This window comes from Bombina bombina, chromosome 4, assembly GCF_027579735.1.
Source record: "Bombina bombina isolate aBomBom1 chromosome 4, aBomBom1.pri, whole genome shotgun sequence".
NCBI lineage: Eukaryota > Metazoa > Chordata > Amphibia > Anura > Bombinatoridae > Bombina > Bombina bombina.
The window spans coordinates 512,459,948-512,481,821 of record NC_069502.1 but is presented as its reverse complement, the minus strand read 5'-3'; the positions used below and the strand labels follow the sequence as shown (position 1 = coordinate 512,481,821).

Here is a 21,874-nt window from a genome sequence, read left to right as displayed (position 1 = left end):
CGAAGCTTCAGAGCCGTTCGGCTGACTCGCTTATGCAATGGACGCTTGAGGTCAGATCGAGGCTCCCCACAGTAACCGATTCCGATGACACTTCTAATGCGGGATACCGAACAGCTGACCGGTGTGAGTAAACCCCAAAAAAAAGAGACTCCAACCAGGCGGATATCCAAACAAAGGGGTGTAAATAAAGTTCCAATATCCAGAGTAAGGATAAAACAGTTAATATTTTATTAAAACAAATAAAATTGTTGCTTAGCAACGCGTTTCTCGGCTGAGTGCCGTTTCATCAGGCTATATAGTTACACTGATTCCTTGCTCTATTTATACACCCCCTTAACCAATCAAATGATGTGAATTACACACACCCTCGGTTATGACGTAAACATAAATTTGGATGCTGTCTGAGAATAACCTATCACAGCTTAACTTTGGGACATAAATGTAAATAATTAATACACTGATTAATAAACCCCACCTGTTCAATAAACCTCCTCCAGAGGATATTAACCCTGGATCCTATCAAGGTATAAAGGAGCCACACTGTGACCCTGTTGTAGCGTTTTATGTGTAAAAATTTAAACAATCTTACCTCCAGTATCCATGCTGTGGAACAGAACACAGCCTCTCAAGAGTGACAGTCTTATAGCAGCGCTCCTGACATGAACTTGAGTGAGAGAAAGCAGGCAGTGAAACTCATCAACACTGATTGCTTTGTAGCTGATAGCAGTAGTCTGGATGGTTTCACAGAAAAACATTCCTCACATAACTGAGAGGTTGACATGACTACTTAAAACTCCAGTCCTATCTTGAAGGGCAGATACCATTTTTCAGGACTCTCTGAATCTTCTGACACTTCTCTGCCACATCCTAATGTGACGAAAGGCAAAGAATGACTGGGGTAATGAGGAAGTAGGAGGGATATTTAAGCCTTTGGCTGGGGTGTCTTTGCCTCCTCCTGGTGGCCAGGTGTTGCATTTCCTAACAGTAAGTAATGAAGCTGTGGACTCTCCCTATGTTAGGAAGGAAAAGAGAACAAAACAAATTAGAAAGTTGTGTAAAATCACCTGCTCTATCTAAATAATGAAAAACAAAAATTTAGGTTTTATGTGCCATTAAATTTCGTCTGCTGATGCTGCTCCAGATGCCCTGAAGTCACGTGTACCAGTTTTCTTTATGACAACCTTGACCGCACCAAGAATAACAAATCCCAGTCAACTAGATAAGAGACAAGCGAAAGAGACCTAGAAAACCGATATTGTCATACATACATGGCTAGAAGATTTAACATTCTTCTCCTTCTCTGTAAAAAGGAAAACTGGAAAAAACAATGTGCAAATGTGATGTCAGATAACTGCTGAAATTCTCTCTCTCTGGTCTCAAATGAACAAAACAAAATCACATAAAAACAAAGTACTGTAGTGTGGTCCTACTGGAAAGCATTACTTGTGGTACTTACTTCCTGCACTTCCTATAGAAATTGCTTTAAAAAAAATTGACATATTTAGAAAGTTGTCTACAAACAATTTAGGACAGGGGTGGCAAACTTTTTTGAGAGTGTCTTCCAAACTGGTTTTAAATGTCTATGGTCCTTAAACAAGCAACATTAAAATTAAAGTCACAAAAAAAGAACAGTAAATACTTTTTTTCTTTTCTTTTAAATTCATAATATATTTATATCAACAACTAAGGTCTAAGTGTAGATATATAACCAGAAATAATTTATTAAGCACTACCATTGCAGCCAACAAAACCAAGCAGAGTACCAGCAATTATGCTATGAGAGTCACCTTTGGCACTCATGCCATAGGTTCACCACACCTAATTCAAGATATCACGAAAATAGAGAGTCTGGTAATCTGTGTAAGATGCCTTTAAGTACTTGTATATGTTTCTATATACACTTATGTGATTTTACAGTATATACATACCTTCTGTAATATAATCTAGATACCTATCTTCAAATATAATAGGCAGGGAATTAAAGTCTCCATCCAGTTCATTGCACTCAATTGGAAGAGGAGGAAGAGAACTGAAATATGTTGAGTTTTTAATGGCTGTAGACATCTGAAGGTGGCTTTGAGCACTGCAGAGAAAAAAAAATATTTTACGTTATAAATGTAATGGTCAAGTGAGACATATTTATAAGAATTATTTTTATACAAAACAAGTGAGAAGTATTCATATGTTGTCGCTTATTCTTTCACAAAGGAGATATTTTTTTAAATATTTCACTGAAATGTAAAACAATTCACTTTATACTTACTCTATGACTACAATTAGCCTTGTTGTCTGTAGGCTCCAAATAAGGTTGCTTTTACACCTGTTACGTAACTTTTAGGACAGCCTACATTATCAGATATACCAATTTCGGATACGCTATGTGGTTCAATTTTATTTTATGCTATGGTTTTCAGGTCCTTGATGGGCTTGTTTTGATTATAACGTTTATCATTTCAGTATAAATTACAATTTACGTTATTGTTTTGTACAACTCAATAAACTGTGACAAAAAACACTTTTTTTTATGTCCTTCCACTTGTGAACATAGAAAAACATAATTTATGTAAGAACTTACCTGATAAATTAATTTCTTTCAAATAGGCAAGAGTCCATGAGATAGTGACGTATGGGATATACAATCCTACCAGGAGGGGCAAAGTTTCCCAAACCTCAAAATGCCTATAAATACACCCCTCACCACGCCCAAAATTCAGTTTAACGAATAGCCAAGTAGTGGGGTGATAAAGAAAGGAGTAAAACGCATCAACAAAGGAATTTGGAAATAATTGTGCTTTATACAAAAAAATCATAACCACCATAAAAAAAGGGTTGGGCCTCATGGACTCTTGCCAATATGAAAGAAATGAATTTATCAGGTAAGTTCTTACATAAATTATGTTTTCTTTCATGTAATTGGCAAGAGTCCATGAGCTAGTGACATATGGGATAGAAATACCCAAGAAGTGGAATTCCACGCAAGAGTCACTAGAGAGGGAGGGATAAAATAAAAACAGCCATTTCTCTGAAAAAACATTAATCCACAACCCAAATATAAGTTTATTCTCATAAATAAAAAGAAAACTTAAATCATAAGAAGAAGAACGAAACAGAAACAGCTGCCTGAAGAACTTTTCTACCAAAAACTGCTTCTGAAGAAGCAAATACATAAAAATGGTAGAATTTAGTAAATGTATGCAAAGAAGACCAAGTTGCTGCTTTGCAAATCTGATCAACTGAAGCTTCATTCTTAAAAGCCCAAAAAGTGGAAACTGATCTAGTAGAATGAGCTGTAATTCTCTGAGGTGGGGCTTTACCCGACTCCAAATAAGCTTGATGAATCAAAAGCTTTAATCATGATGCCAAAGAAACGGCAGAAGCCTTCTGACCTTTCCTGCAACCAGAAAAGATAACAAATAGTCAGAAGTCTTCCTGAAATCTTTAGTAGATTCAACATAATATTTCAGAGCTCTCACCACATCCAAAGAATGTAAAGATCTTAAATTCTTAGGATTAGGACACAAAGAAGGGACAACAATTTCTCTATTAATGTTGTTAGAATTCACAAACTTAGGTAAGAATTTAAATGAAGTCCGCAAAACTGCCTTATCCTGATGAAAAATCAGAAAAGGAGACTCACAAGAGAGCAGATAATTCAGAAACTCTTCAAGCAGAAGAGATGGCCAAAAAGAACAACACTTTCCAAGAAAGTAGTGTAATGTCCAAAGAATGCATAGGCTCAAACGGAGGAGCCTGTAAAGCCTTCAAAACCAAATTAAGACTCCAAGGAGGAGAGATTGATTTAATGACAGGCTTGATGCGAACCAAAACCTGTACAAAACAGTGAATATCTGGAAGTTTAGTAATTTTTCTGTGGAATAAAACAGAAAGAGAAGATTTGTCCTTTCAAGGAACTTGCAGACAAACCTTTATCCAAACCATCCTGAAGAAACTGTAAAATTCTAGAAATTCTAAAAGAATGCCAAGAGAATTTATGAAAGGAACACCATGAAATGTAAGTCTTCCAAACTCGATAATAAATCTTTCTAGAAACAGATTTACAAGCCTGTAACATAGTATTAATCACTGAATCAGAGAAACCTCTATGACTAAGCACTAGGCGTTCAATTTCCATACCTTCAAATTTAATGATTTGAGATCCTGATGGAAAAACTGACCTTGAGACAGAAGGTCTTAATGGAAGTGGCAAAGGTTGGCAACTGAACATCCGAACAAGATCCGCATACTAAAACCTGTGAGGCAATGCTGGAGCCACCAGCAACACAAACGATTGTTTCATGATGATTTTGGAGATCACTCTTGAAAGAAGAACTAGAGGCGGGAAAATATAAGCAGGTTGATAACACCAAGGAAGTGTCAACGCATCCACTGCTTCCACCTGAGGATCCCTGGACCTGGACAGGTACCTGGGAAGTTTCTTGTTTAGATGAGATGCCATCAGATCTATTTCTGGAAGACCCCACATCTGAACAATTTGAGGTGTAAAGTCTGACGACTGAGATAATCCGCTTCCCAATTGTCTATACCTGGGATATGAACTGCAGAAATTAGACAGGAGCTGGATTCCGCCCAAACAAGTATCCAAGAAACTTCTTTCATAGCTTAAGGACTGTGAGTCCCACCCTGATGATTGACATATGCCACAGTTGTGATATTGTCCGTCTAAAAACAAATGGAAGGTTCTCTCTTCAATAGAGGCCAAAACTGAAGAGCCCTGAGAATCGCACAGAGTTCCAAAATATTTATTGGTAATCTCGCCTCTTGAGATTTCCAAACCCCTTGTGCTGTCAGAAATCCCCAAACAGCTCCCCAACCTGAAAGACTTGCATCTGTTGTGATCACAGTCCAGGTTGGATGAACGAAAGAGGCCCCTAGAACAATACGATGGTGATCTAACCACCAAGTCAGAGATAGTCGAACATTGGGATTTAAGGATATTAATTGTGATATCCTTGTATAATCCCTGCACCATGGGTTCTGCATACAAAGCTGGAGATGTCTCATATGAAAACAAGCAAAGGGGATCGCGTCCGATGCTGCAGTCATGAGACCTAAAACTTCCATACACATAGCTACTGAAGGTTCCGATAGGCTGCAACCAATTTCAAACGTCTCTTGTCCGTTAGAGACAAAGTCATGGACACTGAATCTATCTGGAATCCTAAAAAGGTTACTCTTGTCTGAGGAATCAAATAACTTGTTGGTAAATTGATCCTCCAACCATGTTTTTGAAAAAACAACACTAGCTGATTCGTGTGAGATTCTGCAGAACGTAAATACTGAGCAAGTACCAAGATATCGTCCAAATAAGGAAATACCGCAATACCCCGCTCTCTGGTTACATAGAGTAGGGCACCGAGAACCTTAGAAAAGATTCTTGGAGCTGTCGCTAGGCCAAAAGAAAGAGCAACAAATTGGTAATGCTTGTCTAGAAAAGAGAATCTCAGTAACTGATAGTGATCTGGATGAATTGGAATATGAAGATATGCATCCTGTAAGTCTATTGTGGACATATAATGCTCTTGCTGAACAAATGGCAGAATAGTCCGTATAGTCAACATTTTGAAAGTTGGTACCTCTTACATATCGATTCAAAATTTTTAGATCCAAAACTGGACTGAATAAATTTTCTTTCTTAAGGACAATGAATAGATTTGAATAAAACCCCAGACCCTGTTCCTGAAACGGAACTGGCATGATTACCCCTGATAACTCCAGGTCTAAAGCACACTTCAGGAAAGCCGAGCCTTTACTGGGTTTCCAGGGATGCGTGAGAGAAAAAATCTTCTCACAGGCGGTCTTACTCTGAATCCTATTCTGTACCCCTGAGAGACAATACTCTGAATCCATTGATTTTGGACCGAATTGGTCCAAACATCTTTGAAAAATCTTAATCTGCCCCTACCAGCTGAGCTGGAATGAGGGCCGCACCTTCATGCGGACTTGGGGGCTGGCTTTGATCTCTTAAATGGCTTGGATTTATTCCAATTCGAGGAAGGCTTCCAATTGGAAACAGATTCCTTGTGGGAGGGATTAGGTTTCTGTTCCTTATTTTGTCGAAAGGAACAAAACCGGCTAGAAGCTTTAGATTTACCCTTAGGTCTTTAATCCTGAGGCAAAAAACTCCCTTCCCCCAGTGACAGTTGAAATGATTGAATCCAACTGAGAACCAAAAAACTTATTACCTTGGAAAGAAAGAGATAGCAATCTGGACTTAGAAGTCATGTCAGCATTCCAAGATTTAAGCCACAAAGCTCTTCTGGCTAAAATAGCTAAAGACATAGATTTAACATCAATTTAGATGATATCAAAAATGGCATCACAAATAAAATTATTAGAATGTTGAATCAAGTTAACAATGCTAGACAAATTATGATCCAATACTTGTTGCGCTAAAGTTTCCAACCAAAAAGTTGAAACAGCTGCAACATCAGCCAAAGAAATTGCAGGCCTGAGATGACGATCTGAATATAAATAGGCTTTCCTTAGATAAGATTCAAGTTTCCTATCTAAAGGATCTTTAAAAGAAGTAATATCTTCCGTAGGAATAGTAGCACGTTTAGCAAGAGTAGAGATAGCCCCATCAACTTTGGGGATCTTATCCCAAATCTCTAAAGTAACTGCTGGCAAAGGATACAATTTTTTAAACCTTGAAGAAGGAATAAAAGTACCACCAGGCCTATTCCATTCCTTAGAAATCATATCAGAAATAGCATCAGGAACTGTATAAACCTCTGGAATAACCACAGGAGGTTTATAAATAGAATTTAAACGTTTACTAGTTTTAATATCAAGAGGACTAGTTTCCTCCATATCCAATGTAATTAACACTTCTTTTAACAAAGAACGAATATACTCCATTTTAAATAAATAAGAAGATTTGTCAGTGTCAATATCTGAGGCAGGATCTTCTGAACCAGATAGATCCCCATCAGAGAAGGATAATTCAGCATGTTGCCGGTCATTTGAAATTTCATCAACTTTATGAGAAGTTTTAAAATACCTTTTATGTTTATTAGAAGGCTGGATGGCAGACAAAGCCTTCTGAAAAAATCAGAAATAAATTCTTTTAAATTTATAGGTATATCTTGTGCATTAGATGTTGAGGGAACAGCAACAGGTAATGAACTACTACTGATGGATACATTCTCTGCATGTAAAAGTTTAATAAATCATGACAACTATTGCAAACCATAGCAGGAGATATAACCTCCACAAGTTTACAACAAATGCACTTAGCTTTGGTAGAACTGTTATCAGGCAGCAGGGTTCCAACAGTGATTTCTGAGACAGGATCAGATTGAGACATCTTGCAAATGTAAGAGAAAAAAACATTATATAAAGCAAAATTATCAATTTCCTTATATGGTAGTTTCAGGAATGGAAAAAAATGCAAACAGCATAGCCCTCTCATAGAGAAAAAAGGCAAGAGGCATATAGGAAGACGCCGGAAATGACGAATTTGCTTCAACAAACGTAACTTCGTGCCAAAAAAATCATGTGCCATGAATAACACAATTAACTTTGGCATTTTGCGCCCTTGCGAGCCTAATTCTGTCCGCGAATTTAAAAGACAGTCAATTTGAAAAAGAGACTATACCCCAGGTAAGAAATACATTTTTCCTAAAAAAAAAGTATTTCCCAGATATGAAACAAAGTCTGCAAAAGGAAATATACTGAAAACCTGAATCATGGCAAATATAAGTACAATACATATATTTAGAACTTTATATAAATACATAAAGTGCCAAACCATAGCTGAGTGTCTAAAGTAATGAAAACATACTTACCCAAAGACACCCATCCACATATAGCAGATAGCCAAACCAGTACTGAAACAGTTATCAGTAGAGGTAATAGAATATGAGAGTATATCGTCAATCTGAATATGGGAGGTAGGAGATGAATCTCTACGACCGATAACAGAGAACCTATGAAATAGATCTCCCATGAGGAAAACCTTTACATTCAACAGGTGATACTCCCTTCACATCCCTCTGACATTCACTGTACTCTGAGAGGAATCAGGCTTCAAAATGCTGAGAAGAGCATATCAGCGTAGAAATCTTAGCACAAACTTACTTCACCACCTCCATACGAGGCAACGTTTGTAAAACTGAATTGTGGGTGTGGTGAGGGGTGTATTTATAGGCATTTTGAGGTTTGGGAAACTTTGCCTCTCCTGGTAGGATTGTATATCCCATACGTCACTAGCTCATGGACTCTTGCCAATTACATGAAATAAATTAATGTTTATCTTTTGTTCCCCGCATTCGAAATGTGAGAAAAGAACATCGAAATTGGTAAAATACAATTCCCGAGGTCTTGGTATATGACTCTTGATGAGTTTTGGTATTTCTGACCTCAATGTAATTTACTAATTCCTAAACTGTATCTTGTGTATAAAATGTAATTAAAAAAATGTAAAAATAAAAACATCAAGTGAGCAACAAGTCGGTACCCTAGTAAGCAACATTAGTTCCCAACTGAACTACTCTCTTGTTGTTAAACAAGGGTGCAATTTAAATAATTTTGGTATGTACTTTCTGAATGGATACAGCAAAAACAAATTACATCAATATAATTGTCATAGTGATCTAGTAAAATATAAAACCATTACTACTAAAGATCTGCATTCTGCTTCAAATTAATTAGTATTTGAAATCATGCCAATCCAGCAAGTTGTTAATACATAAATAACCTAATACATGATCGCACGAATCACGAACAATTGCTTGACCAAATTGATTCATTAATTTGTTTGTGCTGTTCGGTGCCAAAAAAAGGTGCAGTAGGTGGGGAGCAATATTGTTTAGCTAATCAGCTTGTTTGTAATGATGTACAGGGGGCTGACCATTTAGAAGTCTATTGTCCCCTGTCCAATTCTGCCATAGTATTACTAATGATTGATGTTAGGGACTGCCAGTCAGGCACTATATGTTGGACTTTCATACAGGCTTGTACAATCAAGCCTTAACCTAGCATAGGTAGGAGCAAGACTGGGAGGAGCAAGACTAAGAGAAGCCAAGACCGTTTAAATCACTTTGACTAGAGCTATTGGGAAGTGCAGCTGTGTGACTTCTGTACCTCAGTGAGTTGTATATTCTGTTAGCATTGAAACATAGGTTCTTTTTATCTGTTCAAATTCTATAATGTAAGCTTTTTGTTAAAATTAGTTGTATCTTCTTGCTGTTCCCACTGAAAATAACAGTAACAAATCCAAACCCAGTATTCGGTCGAAACAAATCTTTTGGGCAGCACAAATGTTTCCTTGATACATAGATTATCTATGGAAGCACTGTTCAATCCACTGAGATTTCTACATAACAATGATCTATAAAGGACTGTTGAGGTTTTCATATACAGTATTGTTTCGCATATAGGCCACACTTTTATTCCTTGATTTGAAGCTTTATATTTGCGATGCGGCCTATATTTGGGTCATTAAACAGTATCTGCAATACAGTACATGCGCAGTACAGCCGAACTTCCGGTGCACCCTGTGACCTTATGGGTACTGTAGTCCGCCGGAGTTGGGTAGGTTTGCAACGGCAGTGCTGACTTGGATTTTGGCTGATGGGCAGGACACTCATATGCAGGAGCCACTGCTGTGAAGGTGTGTGACGATACGGTACACGGTGTGATGCTGCACACGGGGAGGGAGGAAGTGGGTGGAGCACATAATGTTCCATGTGAGCCTGTTTTGCTGGAAAGTACTGATATTGTCTGGTAAGAAACTGCTTTCGTTTTCCCCACAGCATACCTGCTAAAAATTTACATAATAAATAGCAGCTTTAATTTGTTAAAATAAAACAAAGGGAAGGTGCTGCACTCCTTAGTAATCTCAAATGTGAAAAAAACATAAAATTATGTTTACCTGATAATTTTATTTCTATCTGTATGGGAAGAGTCCACAACTGCATTCCTTACTTGTGGAAAATACTGAACCTGGCCACCAGGAGGAGGCAAATACACCCCAGCCAAAGACGTAAAATAACTCCCCCACTTCCTCATAACCCAAGTCATTCTGCCAAGGGAACAAGGAACAGTAGGAGAAATATCAAGGTGAAAAAGGTGCCAGAAGAAAAAATTTCAAATTTAGGGCCACCCATCGGAGAACATGGGCGGGAGCTGTGGACTCTTCTCATACAGATGGAAATTAAATTATCAGGTAAGCATCATTTATATTTTTCCATCTTAATATGGGAAGAGTCCACAACTGCATTCCTTACTTGTGGGAAACATATACCCAAGCTCTAGAGAACACAGAATGCTAACGGGATGGAAAAAAGAGAGACGGACCTTAATCTGAGGGCACCACAGCCTCAAAACCCTTCTCCTGAAGGCTGCTTCAGCAGAAGCAAAAAAATCAAACTTGTAAAATTTTGGAAAAGTATGTAAGGAGAACTAGATAGCCGCCTTACAAATCTGATCCATAGAAGCCTCATTTTTGAAGGCCCAAGAGGAAACCACTGCTCTCATAGAATGAGCCGTAATCCCCAGAGGAAGGTCATGTCCCGCTGTTTCTATGCTAAACGGATGACACTCCCCAGAAAAAAAGATAAGGAAGTCAAAGATGCCCTTTGACCCCTACACTTCCCTGAAAAGAGAACAAACAGAGAAAGAGGTTTGTCTAAATTCCTTTGTGGCCCGAAGATAGAACTTTAAGGCACAAACCACATCCAGAAATACGTTGTAAACGTTCCTTCGACGAAGGAGGATTAGGACATAAGAAAGGAACCACAATCTCTTGACTGATGTTGTGAATTGACACAACCATAGGAAGAAAACCTAACTTGGTTTGTAGAACAGTCTTATTGGCATGAAAAGTCAGATAAGGAGGGACGCATTGCAAGGCAGCAATTACAGATACTCTGCGCGCAGTCAGTAGAAAAGGAACCTTCCAAGACAACAATTTAATGTTTACTTCATGCATAGGCTCCAACGGAACTCGTTTCAAAACCTTAAGGACAAGATTTAAACTCCAAGGAGGAGCCTTAGATCTAAACACAGGTCTGATCCCAGCAGAACCTTAACAAATGGCTGCACATCTGGAAGCTCTGCAAACCTCTTGCGCAGTAACACAGACAGGGTCGAAGACTTGCAGAAAAGCCCTTCTCCAGATCATCCTAAAGAACACACCTTATGATAGATGCAATGAGCAACCAGCTTACGAGCTTGAATGAGAGTAAAAATAACTCTCTCAGAAAACCCTCTCTTGGCTAGGACTAACCGTTCAATCTCCATGCAGTCAGCCTCAGAAAATCTAGGCATTGATAAACAAAGAGACCTTGGTCAGCAAGGTAACTTCCACGGAGGAAATGATGACATCCCCACTAGATCGGCGAACCATATCCTTCGCGGCCAAGACAGAGCAGTCAGTATCACTGATGCCTGCTTGACTCGAGCCACTACACTAGGAAGTAGTGGTAACGGTTGGAAAGGATAAATTTGATTGAAGCTCCAAGGCACCGCTAATGCATCTGTTAGCTCCGCCTGAGGATCCCTGTACCTCGACCCCTATCTCGGTAGCTTGGTATTGAGACGTTATAAGATCTTCCTCTTGCAAATCTCTGCAAACACTCAGGATGGAGAGACCATTCTCCCGGATGAAAGGATTGTCTGCTGAGGAATCCGCTTCCCAGTTGTCCACACCCGGAATGTGGATCGCTGACAGCGAACAAATGCGGGTCTCCCCCACACCAGAATCCGAGATACTTCCGTCAAAACTAGGGAGCTTCTCGTTCCCCCCTGATGGTTGATGTAAGCCACAGAAAGATATATTGTTTGATTGGAATCTGATTAACTGGGATGAACCCATCAGAGGCTAAGCCTTCAGAGCATTGTATATTGCCCAAAAATCCAAAATTAGATCAGGATGGAGGGAATAAGTCTAGCCTTAGAAGTCATATCCGCAGACCATGACTTCAGCCAGAGCCCGACGGGCCTGAACAGAAAAAGCTGAAGCCATAGCATACAAGCGAATAAACCGCCTAATAGCAGCACAGATAAAAGAATTAACAACCCTCAAGGCCGTAAATCTTTTCTGAGTAACGTCGAGTGGATCCTCCAACCCGATCAAATCCTATAAGGAGTCACACCAGAAGGTAGTTTCTCCAGTAACCGCCAGTTGAAACAAATATCCCGTGTGTTGAAACATCTTTCTTAACAAAGCTTCCATCTTTTATCCATGGGCTCTTCAAATGAAGAACTATCCTCAAGCGGGATAGTAGTACGTTTAGCAAGGGTGAAGATAATGCCATCCCATTTAGGGACGGAACCTCACATCCAGGACCGGGGACAATTTGTTGAAGGGAGAATAGTGGGAAAAGGAATCCAATCCTGTACCATTCATTCTTAATAATGTTCGACATCTAACAGGAGTAGGGAAGGATAAGGTACCACCCTGTCCTCAAACTCTATCCAATTTAGGAATTAAAGGTTCATCAGGCAATTTTGCCTCTGGAACCTCTGAATTTGCCAAAAGCTTCTTTTAGAAGAAAGCGCAAATTCCTAAACTAAAGTTTGGTTCCTCCGCAGCCGGAGGTTTAGAGGCAGCAGACTCCGACCCAGAATGTTCATACTCTCAAGTCTCAGAAAAAACTTCCTCCTCGGATAACCCTCAGTTAAATCCAATAAATTATCTGATGTACTCTGGGAAGGAGTGAAATATGTAACCTTTCGCTTGCGCTTAGCAGGGCGAGGTAAAGCATTAAATGCCGCAGACACCGCCGTCTGAACTGCTCAGTAACGTCTGGTAAAAAAGGCCCCCTCCAGATGGAGGATCAGTAATGCTACGGGAAAACTGCATGTGTAGAGATATAAGAATGTAGGGTATGCACCTCACTGGATGACAACTCCTCAGAGGTGGACGGCTCCGTGGTATCAAACATGTCACATTATCAAGGCATATGGAACATAATTGAGAGGGCGGAACTAAGGCCTCCTCACCATATAAACAGGAATTACTCATTAGGAATAGAGGAAGTGACCTCTAAAGTAACAGAATCCTCCATCGCTAGTGCAATAACCGGAGAACTAGAGAAATAAAACATCTTATTTTATTCAAAGAAATGGCACCCATATACCCCAGGGGCTGGGGCACTCACCACCTCCTATGACCCAGACAGTACAGAGATTTATGACTCCTCTCTGATAGACACCCGGTCATGAAAAAGGGAATGAATCACATGGTGCACAAGGCAGTACCGTCCCTGCTATGAGAAAGCGCGCCAAGCTTGTAAGCTGCATGGCTCTCAAAGTGAAAGTGAAATCTTTATATTCCATAACAGCCTATGAGCCCATAACATCTCACACATAAAAGCAGCATAAAATCAAATAAACATATAAGATTATTCCCCTAAGGAGATATTAACCCTTGATTCTATACAGATAAAAGAGTCACACTGTGACCCTGTCTTCTTACATTATCATACATGAATAAAATATGAAACTATCTTACCAGAATCTACGCCGTGGAACAGGAACACGGCCCTTCAAGTGTGACAGATAGTAGCATCGCTTCTGACATGGACTTGAGTGAAGAAAGCAGGCAGCAAAACTCGTTAACGCTGATTGCCTATGGAGCTGTTAATATAAGTCGGATGGTTTCGCAGAAAGACTCTCCCTGCATCTCCGGACTCTAACTTTCATCCATGCTCTCACTAAGAGGCTGACAGGACTACTTAAAACTCCAGTCCCATCTCGAAGAGTACTACCCTCCATAAGAGACTACTCCCAAATCTTCTAACACTTCTCTGCCAACCTCCTGTGACGAAAGGCAAAGAATGAATGGGGTTATGAGGAAGTGGGGGAGGTATTTAATCCTTTGGCTGGGGTGTCTTTGCCTCCTCCTGGTGGCCAGGTTCAGTATTTCCCACAAGTAAGGAAAGCAGCTGTGGACTCTTCCCATATTAAGATGGAAAAGCTTTTATTTAGCTATTACAGCTGTAATGGCTGAATAAAGGCTTTTTTCACATTTGAAATTACTAACGAGTACAACACCTTTCCTTTGTTTTATTCTATAGTCTTGGAGAAGTGGAAAAGGAAACCCTGGGAGCTAGCACCCTGCATTGGGACTCATTGCTTGCACATTTAGGAGAGCTGCTCTCAATCACTTGCAAACATTGAAGATTTAATTTGTTAGGCTTGGTGTGGTTACCTGGTCCCCCTAGAAAAAGTCAGTCTGTGTCTGCAGGTCATCATGTGAGCATGTCTGCATATGCTGCTTATCTCACAGGGTAAAAACAAATCTCACTGCATGCAGATCTGCTCACTTGAACATTGTTTTTCAGGCTGTTCCTATTAACAAATGCAGGCTGTTAAGTTTTCTAATTTCTTTAAAATGGCAGCAAACTTTAAGGGTGCGGCCTATAATCAGGTGCAGTCTATATGCGGAACAATACGGGTATTTAAACAAACTGTTTTTTTTTAATTATTTCTCTAACACCACTGGTACTGCATTTTGGCCATTAAAGGGAGAGTAAAGTCAAAATGAAATACTCATGATTTAGATAGAGAATGCAATTTTAAACAACTTTTCAGTTTACTCCTATTATCAAATTTGCTTCATTCTCTTGTTAATTTTTCTTTGAAGAGCAGTTTTAGGAACAGCAATTTACTACCGGGAGCTATCGGAAGACATTTGGAGAGCCAATGGCAAGAGGCACATATGTGCAGCAGTCAATCACCAGGCCAGCTAGCTCAAAGAAATTCATTGCTGCTCTTGAGCCTACCTAGTTATGCTCTTCAACAAAGCATTACTTTGTATCTGCAATTGTAAATTGTGCTATGCAGTAACATGACTGAATATAAATTAGTGTATAATGCAAAAGCCAGTGGCTATTTCCCAATGCTGAGCTGTATTTTCTAGAAGTGTATACTTTGAGATCCATTGATTCTGTATAAAGAATGCTTTTTCACTGATATGAAATGCAACAATTTAAAAGGACAAATAGGAAAAAAAGACCTCATAAATACTTACTGCAGTTCCTGATATGCAAGGGCTGCTTGTCTGGGGTGTTCAAGGCAAAAGAAAGCCTCAGCAAACCTGCGCACCTTAAAAAAATAATCAAACAAAAAAAAAAACACATAACAAAAAAACAACATTTTTTTCACTTGCTATATAGGCAATCTGATGTGAGAAAATTACAAGTAACATGGTTAGTCTAGAAAGGAAAGGCCTGAACCTCAAGCTTGCACTTTGTTTACTGAAAACCTTAGTTCATGAACTGCTGGCATCAATCAGATTCTCATCAAGGTCCATTAAGTCGTGAGGTGACCAGAAATATATGGGACATTTAGAAAAAAAAATGAATACAGGTGGCAAACAGCCCTTAGTATAAACTGCCTGATTTTTTCCCTTTAAAACACTTCATTTGGAATATTTTAAAATGTAAATGTAATAATCTGTAATAGCTGTACCCAGGCATTACTCAGCAGACATTCCTTTCAGGATAGTACGATAAATACAAGATCACATCTTGATATCCCCTCAGGGACATAAATTGCTCTGCCTAAAATGATAATGTATATTTAGAAGGCAGAAGAGTGAAGACAGTATCTGTTATACAATCTCATTTCATTTTATTACATTTTGAAAAGCCCTGTTTCATCCTGGGATTAAAACCATATGTTAAATAACTTTTCCCCCTAATATTGCACAAAAAGTACAACAAAATATTGTAACTGTTATTGCAAAACTAAACTGCACTGTGTGCTGAAATCCTTAAATTCTTTAACTCGGGAGATAAATAAAAATAGTTAAATTATAAAAAAAAAATAGAATTTTATAACCGTTTTGAATATAATGAACATGTTGCTTTCTTTCTCTGTTAAATTTATGAGCACACTATAATAATTACCCATATACAGAATAAACCCCACGTTATGAGAAGGTGTTCAAGTTGTAAACCAAAGAGATGCATTACGGTTTTCTGACACTATATGTCCTATTTCATACATAACAGTGGACAAATAAACGCTTAAGATTAAATTTTTACATAAATGTTTTTTTCCCCCTCTTTTAAAGGGACATAATACTCATATGCTAAATAACTTGAAACTGATGCAGTATAACTGTAAAAAGCAGACAGGAAAATATCACCTGAGCATCTCTATGTAAAAAAGGAAGACATTTTACCTCACAATCTCCTCAGCAGAGTAAGTTCTGTGTAAAAAGTTATACTCAGCTGCTGCTCAGCTGCAGGTAAAATAAAATAAAAAATGAAGAAATGAACTGCAGCCAATCAGCATCAACAGTGCTGAGGTCATGAACTCTTTTACTGTGATCTCATGATATTTGACTTAACTCTCATGAGATTTCATTGTAAACTTCTCTACACTGAATAGGGAAATAACATGAGAGTGCACAAGGCTCATCCCTTTGGCTGTCCCGGGACAGACATACTGATTTGCTGCTTAGAATCCTTTACAATGGGATGTGGCTACTGAGGAACTTTTGAGGTAAAATATCTTTCTTTTTTACATAGAGATGTTCAGGTGATATTTTCTAGTCAGTTTTTTACAGCTATGCTGCATCACTTTCAAGTGTTTCAACATTTGGGTATTATGGCCCTTAAACACACAAGGTGCTATGGGCGGATTCACTAAACTTCTAATAAAGGTTATGAAGTTTCAGTCCTCTGACATGAGGTGTGAAGGGCTGAAAGTCAAAATATTGCTTAATATTGGTCTTTTAGCATGCCCATGTTGTGAATCTCAACTATGGTATGTTGACTTCTGACTTGTAAACATACTATTGTTTCAGGGAATGACTGAAGAGTAAATGCACATACAGGTGAAACAGGTTTGCTTACTCTCAGTGTATGATGCTCCTGTGCCACCAAGGCCACAATTTCATCTTGCAAGACGATCACTTCAAGAAACTGTCCCCAGAGAGCCATCAGCAGTGAGCAAAGCTGTGCGAGATTCATGTTTATTAATTCTGCCAGTTCATCAGGATTTTCTAATTTCTGGTGCAACAATAAAGAAAGAAAAAACACATCTTATTTTACTGCACATTAGTTACTTCATATGTTAAAATCTAAAGTGTTCTCATATGTAGAATATTGAAGACAAGATTGCACAGGTCTCTTCATAATCATAATGGAAACAAACTGCTTGACTAGGTGAGTGTAGATATCGTAATGATACCAAGAGAAAGTCAAATACATTTGATAATAGAAGTAACTTGGAGCGTTAAGATGTTTTTTAATGCAATCTCTGTCTATAAAATGGAAGTTTAATTTGAACTTCATGTCCTTTCAATACCCAGCTAGACATTTGTTGCATATTTTAAATACTGAACACAACTTTTTCTCTGAATGTAACATTCTGTAACTTTATTTTAAGTTTTGAGATTCTATAGTGGAGAGCATAAGATTATTTATTATTTTTATTATCGGTTATTTGTAGAGCGCCAACAGATTCCGCAGAGCTAAATGCTGTAGACATGTTTGTGCTCAGGAGCTACATCTGCCCATGTTGTGCTTCCTAAATGCACATTTATAAAGAGAGCTTGTATTCAAAAACAAATTTAAATCAAAATTTAAAAGTGATTAAAAGGGACAAGCATTTCTAAGCAGCTTTACAATATAAAATAATAAAAAACGTTTAAAATTCCAGTTTTTATCTGTTAAACTATGTGCAATCCACCAGTTAAAGCACATGGAGCCTCTGAATGGCGGACTAAGCACACTCTAGAACAGTGTTTCTAGACTCCAGTCCTCAGGACCCTTAACAGGCCAGAGTTTCATTATATCTTAACTAGAGCACAGGTGAAATAATCTGGACTGTTACGGGTCCTGAGGACTTGAGTTGAGAAACACTGCACAACCCATTAACTCCCATGTACCACATTCCCCTTTCACCCCAAAATAAAAAAAAAACCTATTCTAATACTAAACTACCAATAGCCCTTAAAATGGCCTTTTGTAGGGCATTGCCCTAAGTTAAACAGCTCTTTAACTTAAAAAACATTACCAATTACCCTCTAACATTAAACCGCACCCAAAAACTAAGTCTAAAAAAACCTAAGCTACCCATTGCCCCTAAAGGGGCATTTGTATGGGCATTGCTCTTACAAAAGATTCAGCTCTTTTACTGCCTTTAAAAGGTGCGAAGTGTTCTTCCCTGATGCGCTGATCTGGAGCGGCGGTCTTCAGCGCCGTGGAGGCTCCTCTTCATCCGATCTCCGTCGTACACAAAAAATTGAATGGAAGGTACCACATTCAATTTGGGGTACCTTGCATTCCTTTTTTTTATATAAGGGAGTAGGTTTAATTTTTTTTATTTTTGATAATTTTGTTTATTTTTTCTGTAATTTTAGACTTATTTTTTGTAATTTTAGATTAATTATTTGAAATTTAATTTTAGATTTAATTTTGAAATTAATGTTAGAATTTTAATTGTATTTTAGTTTATGTAATTGGGGTTAATTTAGGGGGTGTTAGGGGGCTTAGTAATTAAATTAGTTATTTGCGTTGTGGGGGGTTGATGGTTTAGGAGTTAATAGTTTAATTAAGTTTATTGTGATGTGGGGGTTTGGCGGTTTAGGGGGTTAAGTGCGATGTGGGGGTTGGCAGTTTAGGGTTTAATAGGTTAATTAGGTTTATTGCAATGTGGGGGTTTGGCAGTTTAGGCGTTATTAGGTTAATTAGGTTTATTGCAATGTGGGGGTTGGCGGTTTAGGTGTTTGTTAATACTTCGTTCAGGCAGTTAGATTTATTTTATTACTTTGTGCGGGCGGATAGGTTTTTTTGTTATTTCGTGCAGGCGGTTGCATTTTTTCTCTTAATGCTGCGTTTGCCTACGCTGCATTCAGGTGGATTCCGAAAATGGCAGGGTGGTGAAAGAATCCAAAGAATGCGGATTCTTTTGGCTGCGCGCACAGCCAACATTCTTTTGGCTGCCTCGCACAGCCACCATTCCTTTGAGGATGCGTGCGCAACTGGCGACGGACGCGATTATAGTATAGCTATAGTATAAATTATTATTAATTGCATGCATCCTTAATATATTAAGATTATTGGCAGGAGTAAGATAATGCATCAAAAATCAAAATTAGGCTTTATGCCATCCCTCACTGAAATTAGAATTTTGTATAGCTTTCAAATGTCTATTAGTTTTACAAGAGTACTTTCTTTAGTAGCAGTCCAACATCAATATAATCCTTCGTACTGAAATATTACAAAATAGACACTGCTTTGTATTGAAAGAAAAAGTAAATTTATGCTTACCTGATAAATTAATTTCTTCTATGGTACGACGAGTCCACGGATTCATCCTTTACTTGTGGGATATTATCCTCCTGCTAACAGGAAGTGGCAAAGAGCACCACAGCAGAGCTGTCTATATAGCTCCTCCCTTAGCCCCACCCCCTAGTCATTCGACTGAAGGTACAGGAAGAAAAAGGAGAAACTAAAAGGTGCAGAGGTGACTGAGGTTTAAAATCAAAAAATATAATCGGTCTTAAAATGACAGGGTGGGCTGTGGACTCGTACCATAGAAGAAATTAATTTATCAGGTAAGCATAAATTTACTTGTCTTCTATAAGGTACGACGAGTCCACAGATTCATCCTTTACTTGTGGGATACAATACCAAAGCTACAGGACACGGATGAACGGGAGGGACAAGACAGATAGTTAAACAGAAGGCACCACTGCTTGAAGAACTTTTCTCCCAAAAACAGCCTCCGAAGAAGCAAAAGTATCAAATTTGTAAAATTTGGAAAAGGTATGAAGCAAAGATCAAGTCGCAGCCTTACAAATCTGTTCAACAGAAGCATCATTTTTAAAAGCCCATGTGGAAGCCACCGCTCTAGTAGAGTGAGCTGTAATCCTTTCAGGAGGCTGCTGTCTAGCAGTCTTGTATGCCAAACGGATGATGCTTTTCAGCCAAAAAGAAATAGAGGTAGTCGTAGCTTTTTGACCTCTATGTTTTCCAGAATAGACAACAAACAAAGAAGATGTTTGACGGAAATCTTTGGTTGTTTGCAAGTAAAACTTCAAAGCACGAACCACGTCCAAGTTGTGCAACAGACGCTCCTTTTTAGAGGAAGGATTAGGACACAGAGAAGGAACAACAATTTCCTGATTGATATTCCTATTAGTAACAACCTTAGGAAGGAATCTAGGTTTGGTACGCAAAACCACCTTATCAGCATGGATAAACAAGATAAGGCGAGTCGCATTGCAATGCATAGTTCAGAAACTCTTTGAGCCGCAGAGATAGCAACTAAAAACAGAACTTTCCAAGATAGAAGCTTAATATCTATGGAATGCATAGGTTCAAACGGAACCCCTTGAAGAACTTTAAGAACTAAATTCAAACTCCATGGCGGAGCAACAGGTTTAAACACAGGCTTAATTCTAACTAAAGCCAGACAGAACGACTGAACGTCTGGAACATCTGCCAGACGCTTGTGCTGTAGAATTGATAAAGCAGATATCTGTCCCTTTAAGGAACTAGCTGATAGCCCCTTCTCCAATCCTTCTTGGAGAAAGGACAAAATCCTAGGAATCCTGATCTTACTCCATGAGTAGCCTTTGGATTCGCACCACTAAAGATATTTACGCCATATCTTATGATAAATTTTCCTAGTGACAGGCTTTCGAGCCTGAATCAAGGTATCTATGACCGACTTAGAGAAACCCCGCTCTGATAAAATCAAGCGTTCAATCTCCAAGCAGTCAGCTGCAGAGAAACTAGATTTGGATGCTGGAACGGACCTTGAATCAGAAGGTCCTGTCTCAGTGGAAGAGTCCATGGTGGAAGAGATGACATGTCCACCAAGTCTGCATACCAAGTCCTGCGTGGCCACGCAGGTGCTATCAAAATCACTGAAGCTCTCTCCTGTTTGATTCTGGCAATCAAATGAGGAAGGAGAGGAAACGGTGGAAACACATAAGCCAGGTTGAACGACCAGGGTACTGCTAGAGCATCTATCAGTACTGCCTGAGGATCCCTTGACCTGGACCCGTAACAAGGAAGTTTGGCGTTCTGACGAGACGCCATCAGATCCAATTCTGGTGTGCCCCATTGCTGAATCAATTGTGCAAACACCTCCGGATGGAGTTCCCACTCCCCTGGATGAAAAGTCTGACGACTTAGAAAATCCGCTTCCCAGTTCTCCACTCCTGGGATATAGTTTGCTGATAGATGGCAAGAGTGAGTCTCTGCCCATCGAATTATTTTGGTAACCTCTATCATCGCTAGAGAACTCTTTGTTCCCCCCTGATGATTGATATATGCTACAGTCGTGATGTTGTCCGACTGGAATCTTATGAATCTGGCCGAAGCCAGCTGAGGCCACGCCTGAAGTGCGTTGAATATAGCTCTCAGTTTTAGAATATTTATCGGGAGGAGAGCCTCCTCCTGAGTCCACAAACCCTGTGCTTTCAGGGAATTCCAGACTGCACCCCAGCCCAATAGGCTGGCGTCCGTCGTCACTATGACCCACGCTGGCCTGCGGAAACGCATTCCCTGGGACAGATGATCCTGTGACAACCACCAAAGAAGAAAGTCTCTGGTCTCTTGATCCAGATTTATCCAAGGAGATAAATCTGCATAATCCCCATTCCACTGTTTGAGCATGCATAGTTGCAGTGGTCTGAGATGTAAGCGAGCAATCGGAACTATGTCCATTGCCGCTACCATTAGTCTGATTACCTCCGTACACTGAGCCACTGACGGCTGAGGAATGGAATGAAGAGCTCGGCAGGTGGTTAAAATCTTTGATTTCCTGACCTCCGTCAGAAAAAATTTCATGTCTTATCACCTCTTTCACTTTACCCTTCCTAGTACTTAGACATACTTAAAATAGGCAAAGAGAATGACTGGGGGGTGGAGCTAAG

At 39.1% G+C, this 21,874-nt stretch overlaps 1 protein-coding gene across 5 annotated transcripts in view; it reads right to left on the bottom strand.

The window, feature by feature from the left end:
* FAM135A (family with sequence similarity 135 member A) overlaps positions 1–21,874 on the bottom strand; it is a 672,026-nt gene that overhangs the window by 163,891 nt on the left and 486,261 nt on the right. For all 5 annotated transcript variants that reach the window (XM_053710421.1, XM_053710424.1, XM_053710423.1 and 2 more), the window contains 3 exons: positions 16,836–16,991; positions 15,002–15,075; positions 1,929–2,083 (listed from right to left, as the gene is read on the bottom strand). In XM_053710421.1, coding sequence (XP_053566396.1) covers positions 1,929–2,083; positions 15,002–15,075; positions 16,836–16,991 — 385 coding nt within the window. The remainder of the gene's footprint in view (positions 1–1,928; positions 2,084–15,001; positions 15,076–16,835; positions 16,992–21,874) is intronic.